Source organism: Hibiscus syriacus, unplaced genomic scaffold, assembly GCF_006381635.1.
Source record: "Hibiscus syriacus cultivar Baekdansim isolate YM2019G1 unplaced genomic scaffold, ASM638163v2 tig00110386_pilon, whole genome shotgun sequence".
Classification (NCBI taxonomy): Eukaryota; Viridiplantae; Streptophyta; class Magnoliopsida; order Malvales; family Malvaceae; genus Hibiscus; species Hibiscus syriacus.
In genome coordinates, this window is record NW_024062716.1 from 748611 (window position 1) to 763900 (window position 15290).

Sequence of the window (15290 nt, forward strand, 5' to 3'; positions counted from 1 at the left end):
TCGGTACCAATTTATTTGGGTTTTAGAACCAAAGTAGAATAATAAGAAATGAGAGGGGTATAATTGCTTGCCGGGGTTGTTCGAACTCCTCGTCGGAACTAAGGTCAGCGGAGGGGAGAAAGTCGAAGCCTTTAAGTCTTTATGGGTCGATTTACCATCTTGGGGTTTAAGTTTTATCTATAGAAGAAGGTGAAAAGTTGGGATCTTTTTGGGGTAGTGTTGGTGTGCTCAGTGGCCATTGTGGTGGTCAGAGGTTCATTTTTTCGCCCAAAATACGGTGGCTAACCATGGGCTTTGGGAGCTCTCGGTCAAAAGAGAAAAGAAAGGGTTGGGAGAAGTTAAAAAGGCAATGATAAGGTACTTGTTTAGGCTTGTTTGTCCGCCTATAAAGGTGGTTGGAAGGGAGGAAACCACCACCGATGTATGGTGGTTGGAGTGTGGCAATAGAGCTGTGTTGGGGAGCGGCAGCTGTAGGAGGATAGGGAAAGTTGAGAAAGCTTTGTGTGTTTATTTAGTTCAGGTTTAATTTTTTTAACCTAAATGGCAATATTAGAATAAATATTTAGGAGTTTAGGTTTAATCATAGTAGTCCCTACATATTTAGCGCATATTAACATTTTGTTCATCATTTCATTAATTTTTACTTTATTTTATTTTGACCTACTACTTTTATTTTATTTCAATTTGGTCACTTATTTATGTTTGTTTTATTTTGAATCAATCTGTTACATTTTATTTTTATTACATTTCAGCCCCATTTATTAAATATTGTTATTAAACTTTTAATACGGGCTTGCGGTGAGCCGCACTGAGGTACAACCCGCATTATTATGGCTCGGATAAAATTTTAACTTTTTTACTAACTTCTAACTTTTAACTTACTAATTTCTCAAAAAATATTCGAAACTAATTTACAACCTCACGAGGACCCGTCCTAGGGTATGAATCGTGTTATTTATGGTCTGCGTAAAATTCTAAAAATTAGCCCTCTACCTTTTATTTTGTGCAATTTTATATTTATGTTGATTTAATTTCAGCACTTCAATTTTCTGTTCTTTTTAATTCATGCACTTCATTTTTCTTTTTTTCTTTTAATCCTTCAATCTTTTATTTCCAGGTTTTAATTTTCTGTAATTTATTATCGGTCCCTTTATTTTTTTATGCATTTTATTATAATCCCATGATTACTTGGTGGCCATTGTTGTGTGTTCCGATATATTTAGCATTATATCTTTATATCTATCATTTTAGTTCTATATATGGATGGTTTATTTAGATTTTAATATGTGTATTTAGCGTTCTTTATCTATTTTCCTGTCTCTTTCCCGTGTTTAAATGTGCGATTTAACTTAATGTTTTTTTAAAAAAATTATTTGTATTCAATTTTTCTATGATTTCATCCATTACGTTTTAGTCCATCATAATTCTTGTATCATATGTGCAAATATTATCATGTACACTCGTATATATTATTTGTTTTGATAAAAGTAATATGTACAGTATGATTATTTTTTATCATAGATTATTGTCTTAATAAAAGTAATAATATTTTGTGAGGATAATTAATGAAAACGAGCATTGACTGACAAGGAATGTGTTTATGAAGATTGTCCGTACAAAATGTTATTCGTTTGTATTTGAGTTTTTTATTTTATCAAATGTATGTATTTTATGATTAAAAAATACGGCAATATTATTACGTATGAGGAATCTATAGAAACGCGCCTTTACTGACAATGAGTGTGTTTTTCGAGGATTGTTCGTACAAAATAATATATTTTTTAAAATTTCTCAAAAACATATTGTAATTTAAATACATATTCGAATTGGCAATTTTCATTATTTAGATGACGTATAATCGCTTAGGTACCAATTTTGGGCGCTGTGAATGTGCTCATCCTTCACCACGCGTAATCAACTTCGAACCCTTTTCAAAACGAATTTCTGGTTAAAAGCAAAACGTTTTTTCTTTTAAAATTATTTTTCCTAAAACCCTTTTAAAAGATATTTTTAAGTGTTCGACCTACCTAACGCAAAGGTTGATGGCGAGTCTAAATATATTTGTTTTTCTCAGACCTGATCTTTTCCAAAATTAAGTTGTTTTCTCTTTTAAAAGTATTATTTATAAATGTCTCTCTAATTGTACAGATTAGAATTGGAAAATTGTTTTGATCGTTGGATATCATAATAATTTACGGATTACGTCACAAAAGCTAGAATTATATATAAAGGGTGTCAAGTTTAGGTTGTTCATAGTTGGGTTGTGTATTGGTGTGTCTTAAACAATGATTGTTGTGTTCTTCGGTTTGAGTTCGATCTTAGTTTAAATTGTTGACATTTTTCCTTTTAATAGTATATTATGAGAACTCTTTTCCTTATACCAATGTTTGAGATAGTGCCTTTGCCAAAGCTAGGCCATATAATCTAACCATGAGAAAATTTCAGACTCGTCTTTTAAAGATTGTTTCGTTCTGAAACAACTATAATGTCCATATAGCCTCACCATGAATATAAATACAAATAATTAATTTGCATATAATATGATATAAAATAAATCTCGAGGATACTTATATTAATAATTATTTTAATAAATACACTTGAAAATATCACAATGAAAAGATTGAAACAATATAAGAGGCACTTAAGGTGACATTTCTATCAAGTAGTGCCGTCGAATAAAGACACTTTGACCCATGCAATTAATAAAATAACAAGAATTAGTTGATGTTGAGATTGTCATCAATTTGCCCTCCTGCAGTTGATACGAATCTGTCCTTGTTTTCTGGTTAAAGGCTTAATGTTTCCCATCCTAATCATAGACTTCGCAAAATCATTCCAGAAAGTATCAGGGTTCAAGCTGTAAGTCTTTACAAGTTTATCGGTGGAGCCACCATTGAAAAGAGCCTGATCTGAGGTGAGTAGTCCCCTTTGCTTCACTAGGTTGCTGAAGTATGCAGTGTCAAACTTGGCAGGTGTAGAATCGAAAGGAGCGAGATTAGTGTTCCCTCCGGTGCGTGGGCAAGTGGCTCTACGTTGTTTGGCAAAGGCAGGGTCAATATTGGTTGCATTGTAAATTCTGTTCCTAAAGATTAAACATCTTGATAAGCCAATGGTGTGTCCACCGGAGAGAGCTACAAGATCTCTCTGGTTCAAGCCCTGGTTCTTGAAGTTGTTGATCAATGCAGGAAGATCCATTGAAGCCGATAGAAGCACACTGTCGGCTAAGGCCCTACTAGCCATGGTTGAGTCTCTCCTACCCAAACGAACCTTCCATGCCGGACCTCCAAGCTGCAATCATGGTAGTTTTCGTTTAGAAATATTGGTTTTTACATGATAAATATTAGAGGCAATAAAGGACTTTACCGCAACTACGGAATCTCGAGCAGCCACTGCTAAGATATCAGCACAAGAGACCACAGGGCGTCCACAAACTCTGTCCACTTCAGCCTTAATCTCATCTACAACTTCGAAACCTCTCACAGAATTCAAATTTCCACGTGCATTTTTCTCGGTTTCGAAAGCAGGGGTAGAATCCAAAAGAAGTGAACCATCACAGCCCTGCAACACAATGCAGTTGAAGATTTATATGCAAATACTAAAACTTTTCAAAAAATGAATCAAGGATAACATACATTAACGAAGCAATCATGGAAGTGCAAACGAAGCAAAGAAGCACCCATGCGGGACTCTTTGTGGACAGCAGCCTGCACTATTCTCTTGATGGCAGGCAAAGCTTGGGGACAAACTCTGTCATAAAATTTGGGTGATAAGGAAAAAGCAGTGGTTGCAAGAGCCAACCAAAGAAATGCATGAAGAAGAAAGTTACTACGGGAAGCCATGACAAGTACGCAAGTAGTAGGCTTAATCTCGATGAGGTTTGTGTTGTGTATGTCGAGCATGCGGTCGCGTAATTTATAGATACGTAGGAACTTCATAGAAATGCGTGAATTTGTTGGTTTTGGACTTTGCAGATCAATGATTAGACCGTTAGACTGTTTCTTTCAGGAGCCTTTTTTTACCATCTCTCAAGGGCCGCTTGTTCAAGCAAAGCTACCACCTCCTTTTTAAGACACACGAGGCTGCTAATATATAAAATATGCTGAGATTCGTAGAAATTGCAGTAGAAACATTGTTAATCGCATCGCCTGTGTTCCAGTTTTGAACAAAGTCAATAAATGATAACAATTGTGATACAAGTTGACGTTAATGTTTAGGGTTTGACCTCCAAAACAATGTGCTAATTGAATAAGGGTATATTACACCACAACTCATTCATTTATTTGCAGGATTACAAATGGATCACCAACCTTCTAAAATTTACACACGAGTCACTCAATAGATTGTAACAAACAGGTCATTGGACCGTGAAATGCCATACGAGGCGGGCAATGAATCCCGAATTTCCACCATAAGATTCATCTCGATCTCCCAAATTCAATTTACCGGATTAGATTCTTGAGAATCTCACTCAAAAACCTTAAAATCGCGTCGCAAAACTTTTAAAATTCTTGAACCTCGATCTACGTTATTGACCACTAGATGACTTCTACCTAGTGATATCCTCCCTCTCACCAACTTCAGTCACTCTACCATTGGAATCGTCGAATGGGTCCCATGATCTTTGAGAAGTCAAAACTCAAAATGTGTTTTCTTTCTCATTTAATCCAATGTTTCATTTGTGTCTTTCTTAAATTAGGCGACCTAATTGTAATTTTACCATAAATTAAGTGAAATATTTGTAATCTTACTAATATTTAGATGGCATGTGCTGTAATTACCAAAATGAGAAAATCTTCACGAAAATAATATTTCCTAACGGCAACGTCATTTCATTTTGAACTGGGCAATGACTTGTACGAGACAATCTACTATTTGAGTGACTATTTTATCAGTTTTTCAAATTAGATCATCAATTTAAAATTTTACTAATAATTGAGTGTCTTTCAAGTAATTCAACCATTAAATATATACTTGGGGTTTAATGGTTCATCCTTGGCCGCTGGAAGCTTCCACTTTTCTTTTACAACCCACTTACTTTTCTTCTTACTCTTTTACTTATAGTATATAGGGTTAATTATTAAAATATCACTTTCCTTTCAGTTTTGTTTACTTTATGGTCATTGATTTTAAAAAAAGTTATATTTCAATTACTTACATTATCGATTTATTAAATTGTTGTCACTTTCGTACTGTTTGTGTTAACGGCTCGATGACCCAAATGTCATTTTGACTTTTAAACTCTAGAAAAATATCAATTTAACCATTGAATTCAACAAAAGTCTCATCATTTTATTTTAGGGTAAAAAGGCTCATATTTTGGAGTCTTAACGGTTTGTTAACTAACGATTTCCATCCATAGAGGGGTCTTTTGACCCCAAAATAAAACTTTGGGGGTTCAAAAAGCTCCAAAAAAGAAATAGGGACCAAAATGACCATTTTAGTAAATATTGGGGCTTAATTTTGACATTATGTCAAAAAAATTAAATAAACTTCTTTTTATGGTCAACTGACTATCAGCTTTTTTTATTGATGTGGTATGGCAACACCAAGTATACAATTGAAAAAAAGAGAGCAAATATTGATTTTAAATGTGTGTGTTTATATAAAGTAATGTTGTTTAAATAAATATAAAATAAGAAAATATAATTAAAATAAAAAAAATATGTGATTATAATTTATTAGCATTTGCAGATGAGTTTAAAAGTAATAAATACTATATTTTGTTACACTCTTAATGCGATAAAAAATATTTTATATCAAAACTATATTAAAATAAATTTATTCCATGATGATTAATTAGTCGTCGTAAGTATTTTTATTGAAATAAGAAATAAACTTATATATCTTGAGTGGAAAAAAGGCCTGACAACAAAAAGACCCACAATGTTTGTTTTCTTGAGTGGAAATAAACTTGATCTAGTCATTTTACCACCGAGGTGGAGGGATCATGCTTTGTATTCTTTATATTTGATTTATAGTTTTATCTCGTATTCAATTATTTTTACGTTCCTGATTCCAAGAGGAAAAAAATTTTGAAATATGACATGTGTGCTCCTTTACAAGGCTTTCTCAAGTTATATTCGATGCCTTTGTGAATGGGAGCTACAGGCTTGCAAGCATTGAAGGTCTGATGAGAAATCATAAAAGATACGTCCTTATTAAGTTCCCCACGGCTATATGCTTTGTTGATATCGCTTCCATTAAGCTTATGGGGGGTTAAGGAGGCGTTTTTTATTTATTCGACCTTAAGTGAGTAGAGTTGTCAAAGCTTATTGTTGTGTCGAATTGTAGCAATTTTGTTACTTAAACCCAAACATATGGAGAAGTTGTAGCCGCCAACGCACCACTGCCTTGTCAGCTTCAAATATGGCTACCAAGCAGTGTCGCAAGCCTTCCCACTCGCACCGTGGTCCCTCCAACGACAACAAACTTTCACACAAGATGGTTCCGAGTGCTTTATCAACAACATATAATGGTCCCCCACTCTTGTCATCCACGACAGCTGCCAGCACAGATGAGGCCCCTTTGATTACTCCATCAGCATTCATCGTGCACATACTAACAAAAGCAAAAAAGTTGAGATTTTTTTATTTTTCATTTGGTAACATCTGTAAATGGGTTATTATAAAACCCCAAAAAAGATGTAAAAAAGTCCTCATTCCCCATTCAAAAAAAATGAGCGAATGCAATTTTCTTCCCCGATTCGAAAAGAAAAGAAAACAATACATTTTTAAGGTATTTTACCTTCTTCTTTTTTTATTTTGATTTGGTCACTTATTTATGTTTGTTTTATTTCAAATTAATATACTGCATTTTATTTTTATTGCATTTGAGTCCCTTTTATTAAATATTGTTATTAAACGTTTAATATGACCTTTCGATGACCCTCCCTGGGGGTTGTAGACACATATTTTCGTCCAACCTTGTTTATATTATATGGTATATATATATTATATGTTTATGGTATATACTTATATTATATATAGAGTATACATTCTACAATTATATATTATTTATATTTATTATGTTGGGTTTTATATATATTTATATTATTTATACGTATTATATGTATTAGTATTTATTTTTTGTTGTTTGGTTTTATGTCAGGCCCAAACCCGAAGGCCAACCCGCAACCCTACCGACCCAAAAGTAGGCCCGCATGGCATGGCTTTATTGGAGCTAGGGTTTGCTGCTCTTGTTTAGCACTGCATAACATTGGTCAAGAGGTGAACCACTGGTCAAACGACACTACAAGAAAATATACTTTTAATGACACATGAACGATGACACACGCTAATTTATGACTTGCAAAAAATGTGTGTCATAAAAAATGTCATATTTCTTAAAATCTGAACGATTTATGACTTACAATAATGTGTGTCATATTTAATAGTCATAATCCAAAAAAATTTGCAGAAACATAGAGTACACTTTTAATTGTGTGTCATCTGTAAAAGTCGTCTTTTAATTTCCCCCATAATTTTCATCCTTTCTCGCTTCTTCCCTTCGATCGTCAGTTCACACTAAACCTATGTTTCCCTTTTTCTCTTTGCATTCATGTTACCAAGAAACACGATATTGAGAGATAGATGGAGAATGCTTATTCCCAAACCCTACCCCTCCAAAATCCAAACGAAAGCACCCAAAATCATCTAAGGAGAACACTCTGCCGCCAGATCCAAACTAACAACTCTCCCCCGCCGCAACAGCTAAGATCAAGTGCCCCTTGCCACCTCGTCCGCCGTCCTCCAACCCTCTCAAACGCAAGCTTCTCACGGAAAACCTCCATAAAAAACCCATCTCTAGAGCTTCCGATTCCGGTGTGAAGGTATTTCATTTTTTTAACCCAAAAAAATAGGTCTCTCTATTCTCTATTCTCCATTGCTTTAACTATCTCATTTAGTTGCCACATTTTTTGTTACATCATTTATTAGGTGAATTGTAGATTTGGAAGCAAAAGCTGGTACAAATGGGAGCTAAGATCGAGGCTCAGTTGTCGGATAAAGTGACTCATGTTTTTGCTATCAGTTCAGATGCTCTTTTGCACCGCGTCAATGAGGACCAATTGGCTCGCTTCAAAGGGGTCAGTGCTCTTTCTCGTCTTTTTAATTTGATGGTATTTCAACGGAATACTAGAAATTCTTTGGTGTCCTGACTTTGCTTGGGGAAAACCACAACATTGTGGAGATAAGCAGAAAGAAGATGAGTTGTTTCCCTTGCTTTAATCCTCGTTCTAAAGATTCAAGGATCGACATTGACAATGGAAGTCGAACCACTTCTCGCCATTCAGCTGATTCCTCAGGTTCCCTTTTCATTTCCCTTTTTCTCATTACTTTTCCGTACAATCTTGCTTATCTGTTAACTTGTCCTTCGTTTTTGTAACCAGTTTCCTGCGCTACGAGAAGAAAGGCAATTCTAGAAGGTAATGCTAAGGATTCTAACACCAAATTTCTTGGGAAACTTTCTTCTTTCACAGTGGATTCGATTATTAGTTTGTTCAAAATTTTGGTAACAGAGCATAAGAAAGGAAGTGATCAGGGACATGGCTCCAAAGGCAATGGGGTGCGTAGTTTCACATTCCGGGAGTTAGCAACGACAACAAGGAATTTCAGGGAAACCAATTTGCTTGGGGAAGGAGGATTCGGAAGAGTTTTTCAAAGGTCGATTGGAAAGGGGAGGTAAATTTTCTGCTTTTCTTTTTAATTTCATGTATATGTTTTGTCATATTTCCTCCATCTGTTGTCTATATCACTTATTGTGTAACTTTTGAAGTGTGAGTTCGATCTAATATGTTATCCTATCCGACCAGATCGTCGCAGTGAAACAACTTAATCTTGACGGTCTTCAGGACTATCAAGAATTCATTGTTGAGGTTCTTATGCTGAGCCTGTTACACCATGTTAATCTGGTCACCTTGATTGGTTATTGCACGGCCGGGGATCAGAGGCTCTTGGTTTACGAATACATACCTATGGGCAGTTTGGAAGATCATCTTTTCGGTAATTTCAATTAATTAAGAATTCGATTGCGAATGGCATTCTTGTTCTTCGACATTATCTACTGTTTGTAGGACTTTTGCTTGTGTCTGATCTACTTTAATAATGCAGAATTCTAGTTCTCATGTGAGGACTTTCCTGTTGTTTTTGGAGCCATGTGAGGAGAAATTTAATTTCAAATCAACTAATACTGTTTGTTTCGCTGATATTTTCATTAATTTATCGGCATTATGTGTAAAGCTGCCATGATTTGTTCAGGCATTTCACCCTTTTTGTTCCATGAATTTTCCTCTTATTACATGAATTAAAGACAACTAATTTCGATATTCATCTTGAAGCAAGAGTTCATAACATCCAAAGCTGGTACAATATCCTTAGAATTTTTCTTTGCGTTGCATCGCATGATCATCATCCATTAAGCTGATAAACAGTCTCTTTTTGCTCTGTAGAGTGTTCATATTCATTATTGAACTAGCCTAGCATTTGAGAATGCAAATGTTTAAAAATTCGACCCAAACAGGATGTATATTACCTTGTCCTCTCACTTGGATGCTTGATCATTTTACTACCTTTATTTGTATGATTTCATGTAGGTTTTAATCAGACCGTTTTGGTATGCAAAAAGACTGTTGTAGATACGTGTGAAAGCAATATTCTTTCTTCTGATTGTTATTATGTTTCCTCATATGTCCTTCATCAAATTCGTTTCCGCAGATTTAGAACCAGGACAAGAGCCTCTAATTCGGGGATGTTATCCTCACCGTTGCTTGAACTATGCAATTGCAATTACTGCCATGTGTCTCAATGAAGAAGCCAACTTCCGTCCACTTATCGGTGACATTGTAGTCGCACTTGAAAATTTTTCAGATATATCCCTATCTTTGTGGAATCATTTTTGTTTTCTGAGTGAACAAACTCAACACATGGAATCTCTTTTACAGAAAGTTGCAGATGGTATTGTACATGGGGTGAGCACTCAAATTTTAGACTAAACTAAGATTTCATAATACTTTAAAATTTGAATTTTTTGCGAAGCCTTATTCTACTGCTAGAAGTTTTATGATGGTGTTCCACTATGTTTTGTACATGTAATGTGTATACAGATTAAACTGATATCCACCCTTTCTACTTATTCAATTTCCGTCTTTTTTTGTAATTAATCTTGCAATTGGCATTTCTTTAGTTTAATTGACCTTTTTCTTTACGTCATTTTTTATCACTTTGTGTTTTTGATCTGTGACTATTATATTTATTTATATCTTTCATTCTGTTAATTTTATTTCCATTTATGTCTCAGCATGTATGTATATATGTTTCTTTCCTTTTCTATTTAAAGTATCACGATTTAACCTTTATCTTTTCTTTTTAGCAATTCAGTATTCTTATATTTTACAAACTTAACATTTTCTTGACATTTTAGGGGTACTTTCTAAACAATTAAGGGTAAGTAATTTGGATCGAATTTTTACTTTTTAATTTAACTTGCAATTTTCTTAATTAAGACAACTGGAAATTAAATTAGTATCGAAAGGGCAGTACAAGGGTAATAATCCTTCCTTGACTGTAACTAACTCCCGAATCCGACATATTTCTGGTAAAATGCAGATCAGGTAAGATGGCGTCCGATCAACCTAAATATTTTTTTAAAATGATCGGTGGCGGCTCTAACCCATTCATTCAAGTTGAAGCCCAATTCCAGGTCCACCCGAAGGACGGCTGCGACAGTTTGGCGACTCCGCTGGGGACATGTAAATGAGTCAGGCTAAGACTAATTTTTGGTTTTCTTCTTAAGTGAAAATTGTAAGTTTAAATTAATGTAATTTTTCGATTCTTATTACTTACCTTTGATTATTTTGTAAATAAATAGTTGTACTGACGTTTTTTCAATGATTTCAGATTTTTAAAATTTTCATCTCTGTTCTATACCTGAGCTCCAAACCCTTTTTAAGTGGAGCTGAAAACGACACCTTTGTGAGAATTTATTCTCCGTATAGGCCTAGCAAGTAACCTTCGGGATTCATATACCTTATGTCTTCGTGTGAATTTATTCTCCGTATGGACATAAGGGAATGTATCCTCATGAGTTTAACTTGGTTCGTGTAAGCTTGTAATGGGCTTAGGACTGAGGGTCTGGCAAGCCTAAGGGGGCACCAGCAAGGAGAACTCGAGTACCTTCTTTAGAACCTAAAACGAGAGATACAGGGAATTAGAGCCTACCTCGAAACTCCATTTCAAAACCTATGACGTTTTACTTCCTTATCTTTTTTTTTTACTTTTATTATTATATTATCTATATCTTACTAACTGATTTTTATTTCATGTTTTCTTTTTTATCATTTGCATCATAAAAAATGTAATTGATCCACAAAAAGTGTTTGTTACACATAAATAATTCGCATTAATGGACAAAGGGGTTGTAATGCAAGAGGTGAAAAATGTCGAGGTACGACTATGGTCCGAAAAAACTCATAAAGAAAAGGGAGACAGTCTGCAAGGGAATTATGTGTCAGATCTGGTTGACTATGCTTCTGTCATTTTAAAGCAGAATGATGTTCAAGAACTACGGAGTATTTGGGATAGCTGGAAAAATGACCAGAAAAGGAGGTTCTGCCAACGGTATGGTGATATTGCACTTCCACTCTACGTTAAGATAGATGAGCCCCTAATTTGAGCTCTAGTACAATTCTAGAACCCAGGGTACATCTGCTTCACATTTAACCAAGAAGACATGGTACCCAATCGAAGAATATACTGCTTTTCTATATTGTGAAGGAATTAGAATGGATCGGGTTTACATCAAGCATATCAAGGGTCAGCCTTTCAAGAACATGTTGGAAAAAGTGGGGGTCTAGATGAGAAATGGGTAACTGATCGGATTCAACGTAAAGGTAGTGGGGAAGGAATTGCTTGGACCCATATCCAGTAGCTAATGAAAAATCATCCTGATAAATGGAAGATAATGGACCTTTTTACTGGGCATTTATGGTTTGGTTATCTTCCCAAAGACTTTGGGATACATTGAGGCGGCTATGGTGGAACTATTCGAATAACTCCTGAAACAAGTAAATCCAGCACCAATAATTTTAGCTGAAACTTTTTACTCTCTCAACCATTGCAGGAAGACTGGCGGAGGAAATTTATAGGGTATGCACAGCTTCTCCAAGTTTGGATCCATAGTCACTTATGGAAGACTAACGGGATTTCTTACTTTTAATTCAGCACCAATTATTCTCCTTTGGCAGAATCCTCACCCTGAAATGGCAAGAAGGCATCCCAAAAGAAAAATGGATGAAGGTATTCACACACCTTCAGGATAAGGATATTGCTGGAGAGCCCACTAGTTAACCCATAGCGACATTCTTTTTTCAATGTAGAGACTCATAAACTATGACATTACTCGGATTATGGGGAGGATTCGGATACTCTCCACTTTTGGCACTTCGACAGTATGGGGCATACCAGTTTGTCCCAACAACACATGGAATATCTGGATCGAACTTTGCATATCATGGGGACAACTAGAATAAAAAGGTTAAAGAAGTAACTGAGTTATGGAAGAAAATGTTTCATAAGTTGGATGCTAATGCCCAGAAGTATCGGGTAAACAAGTTAGAGAGGGAACAGAAGAAAATTTGTTTTGAGCTTGAGATTTGAGAAAAGGATATCAAGAACATGTCCAGAACAATTCAAATCTGAAATAGTCTTCTGAGTACTGGAAAAGTAAAGCTAGCCCCTGAAAAGGAAGTTTGAAGGGCTAGATAAAAGAGAAACCTTGAAAGAACAACTAAAGACTTCTAAGAGACGTTTGTTAGACAACCAAACCAGAATAAGCGTTTAAGGATCAAGATAACTGATTTAGAGAAATCCCTTTAGAAGCAAAAAGAGTGGGATAACAAAACCATAAATGAGTTGAAGGCCATTGTAGACGGGTTCTAGAAACAAGCAAGTGGGCTCTAGATAGTTCCCTTTGATGGGGGATTTCAGTGGCATTTTCATTGGGAACAGGCCTAGCAAAAGGTGAAAGCTAGAGATGCAGTTATCCAAGATTTCCTGGAACAAGTACAAAAAGTAGCTCGTCACTTGCACAGTTTAGCAAGGGAAGCCGGAATAGTCCAACAAGGTATTCAAACAGTGACAAATGAAGGAAGAAGACTTGTCAACCTATTAGAGGATATTCGGGGTTTAGAGGACTTAGTCAAAATGTACCTTTAAGATATTTTTATCTCTTAAAAAACATAAAACACTTTAGTCTCAATAAAGACTATTTATAATAACAGACACGTTTCTGGATCAATTCCTCTAATTTCCATACATCATGCATTATTTTCATACCTTGCATTTAATTTTTTTTTCATTTTCCATGTTTTTACATTCACATTAACTAACAGAAAATGTCTCATCAGAAAAGTGAACAAACACCGAGAATCCCTCCACAAGCCTTGGACACACATCATCCTTACAAAACCCGCACAAAGAAAAGACAAATGGAATCCAAAATTGCTCAACTCAAAGAGAACATGTTGAAGTTGCAAAGGGAGTTAGAAGAAAAGATAAGCTAGAATAGTCAAAGTACTTTGGAAACGATCACTAAAAGCCAAGAGTCTTTGACTGATCAAATTGTTGCCAAGCTATCTGGTTTGAATCAGACAAGCATGCCTGGGGCATGATCATCTGAAGGGGTAGCTATTCCACCTACCCCGCAGGTGGTTATTTCACCTGTAATTTTACCAGGACTACAGGGGACTCGTCTACTACAAAATCGAAAGCCTCGTCTGCTACAAAATCGAAAGCCAAATGAATCCAGATGATTACCATATACTAGATTTTGATGAAGAAGACAAGGCAAAGAAAATGGAAGAAAATATCAAACTACTGGAAGACCAAATGAATATGGTTAAGGGGACCATGATTATTATGGAGTTAATGCTCTAGAATTGAGTTTAGTCCCAGATTTGGTTCTCCCACCAAAATTCAAAGCTCCTGAATTTAAGAAATTTGATGGGAACAATTGCCCTTCAGCCCACATTACCATGTTCTATCGGGAGATGGCATGATATGTAGGATATGATCAACTCCTGATTCATTGCTTCTAGGAAAGTTTGTCTGGTTCAGTCATCCGGTGGTACAATCAGCTGAATCGATCTCATATCAAGACCTGGAAAGATCTAGCCAAGCCATTCTTGGAACAATACAAGTATATAAATGATATGAAACCAGATCGAGTCACGCTACAAAGCATGAGGAAAAAGCATAACGAGAACTTCAGATAATATGTACAGAGATTGAGGAATTTAGTTGTGCAAGTTATCTACCCTTGGATGAGAAAGAAACCAGGAAGATCTTCGTGCAAATCCTAAAGAATACTTACTTTGGGCACCTTGTTACAATCACATTAGGAAATTTATCTGACTTAGTTATAGCCGGGGAGATGATTGAGATGTTCATAAAACAAGGCAATATCGAGGGAGGGGAATCAAGCAAGAAACCTCCTATGAAGAAGAAAGAGGGAGAGATTAATAACATCAACACCTACAATGCCAATAAAGGTTTTACAATCTTTAACTCAAAAACAAACAGCTGTACCATCAGTTACTTCTAGTAAAATCCAAGGGAACCTAGGAAAGAAAGAGAAAATGAGCATTTCGATCTATTCCCATGACGTACAAGGAAATGTATCAACAACTCTTTGACACTCATGTAGTGTCACCATACCAGGTGGAACTATAAAGACCTCATACCCTAGGTGGTATGATGAGAACACTCACTGCGAATCATAGTGGTGTGACGGGGCACACTATTGAGAATTGCCTCACATTAAAGAGGATCGTGCAAAGAATGCGCAAAAATAATTGGATCCACTTCAACTTAGGAGCACCGAATATAGCACAAAATCCTTTTCCTAACCATGAAGAAGTTGGGATTACTGCAGTTACTAAAGATAAAGACAGGAAAGTTAAGACTGGTATTTCTAAAGTAAAGTCTCACTTGGCTTGGATATGGAGACAAATGGCAAAAGTAAGGTATCTTGCACACATTTTGATACATCAAGGAGTGAAGATGGTAACCACTGTTGTTACCACAATGAAGAAGGGCATGAAGTGCAAGATTGCCCAGAGTTTAAAGATCTGATCCAGCTCATGATGGATAGGAATAAGCTGGAATTCTATGATGAAATCCAAGCCTCTCTAGAAGTAGATGTTTGTGCGACTGAAGAAAACAGATATGGTAGGGGCCATTTTTTGGTAATTACCCCTAAAATGACAGTAGAGAAAACACAAGCAAAGGTGGTGATCA

The 15290-nt window shown here is 35.6% G+C and overlaps 1 protein-coding gene across 1 annotated transcript; it reads right to left on the bottom strand.

Moving 5' to 3' along the window:
* Nucleotides 1-2724: 2724 nt before the first annotated feature.
* Nucleotides 2725-8624, bottom strand: LOC120122307 (peroxidase 70-like). The gene is made up of 6 exons (XM_039141461.1): nt 8619-8624; nt 7764-7771; nt 4431-4437; nt 3633-3845; nt 3364-3558; nt 2725-3288 (listed from the first exon to the last, which is right to left on the bottom strand). Exons 4-6 carry the CDS (start codon nt 3837-3839, stop codon nt 2740-2742), a joined length of 951 nt encoding a protein of 316 aa, XP_038997392.1. The 5' UTR covers nt 3840-3845; nt 4431-4437; nt 7764-7771; nt 8619-8624; the 3' UTR covers nt 2725-2739.
* Nucleotides 8625-15290: the final 6666 nt, after the last annotated feature.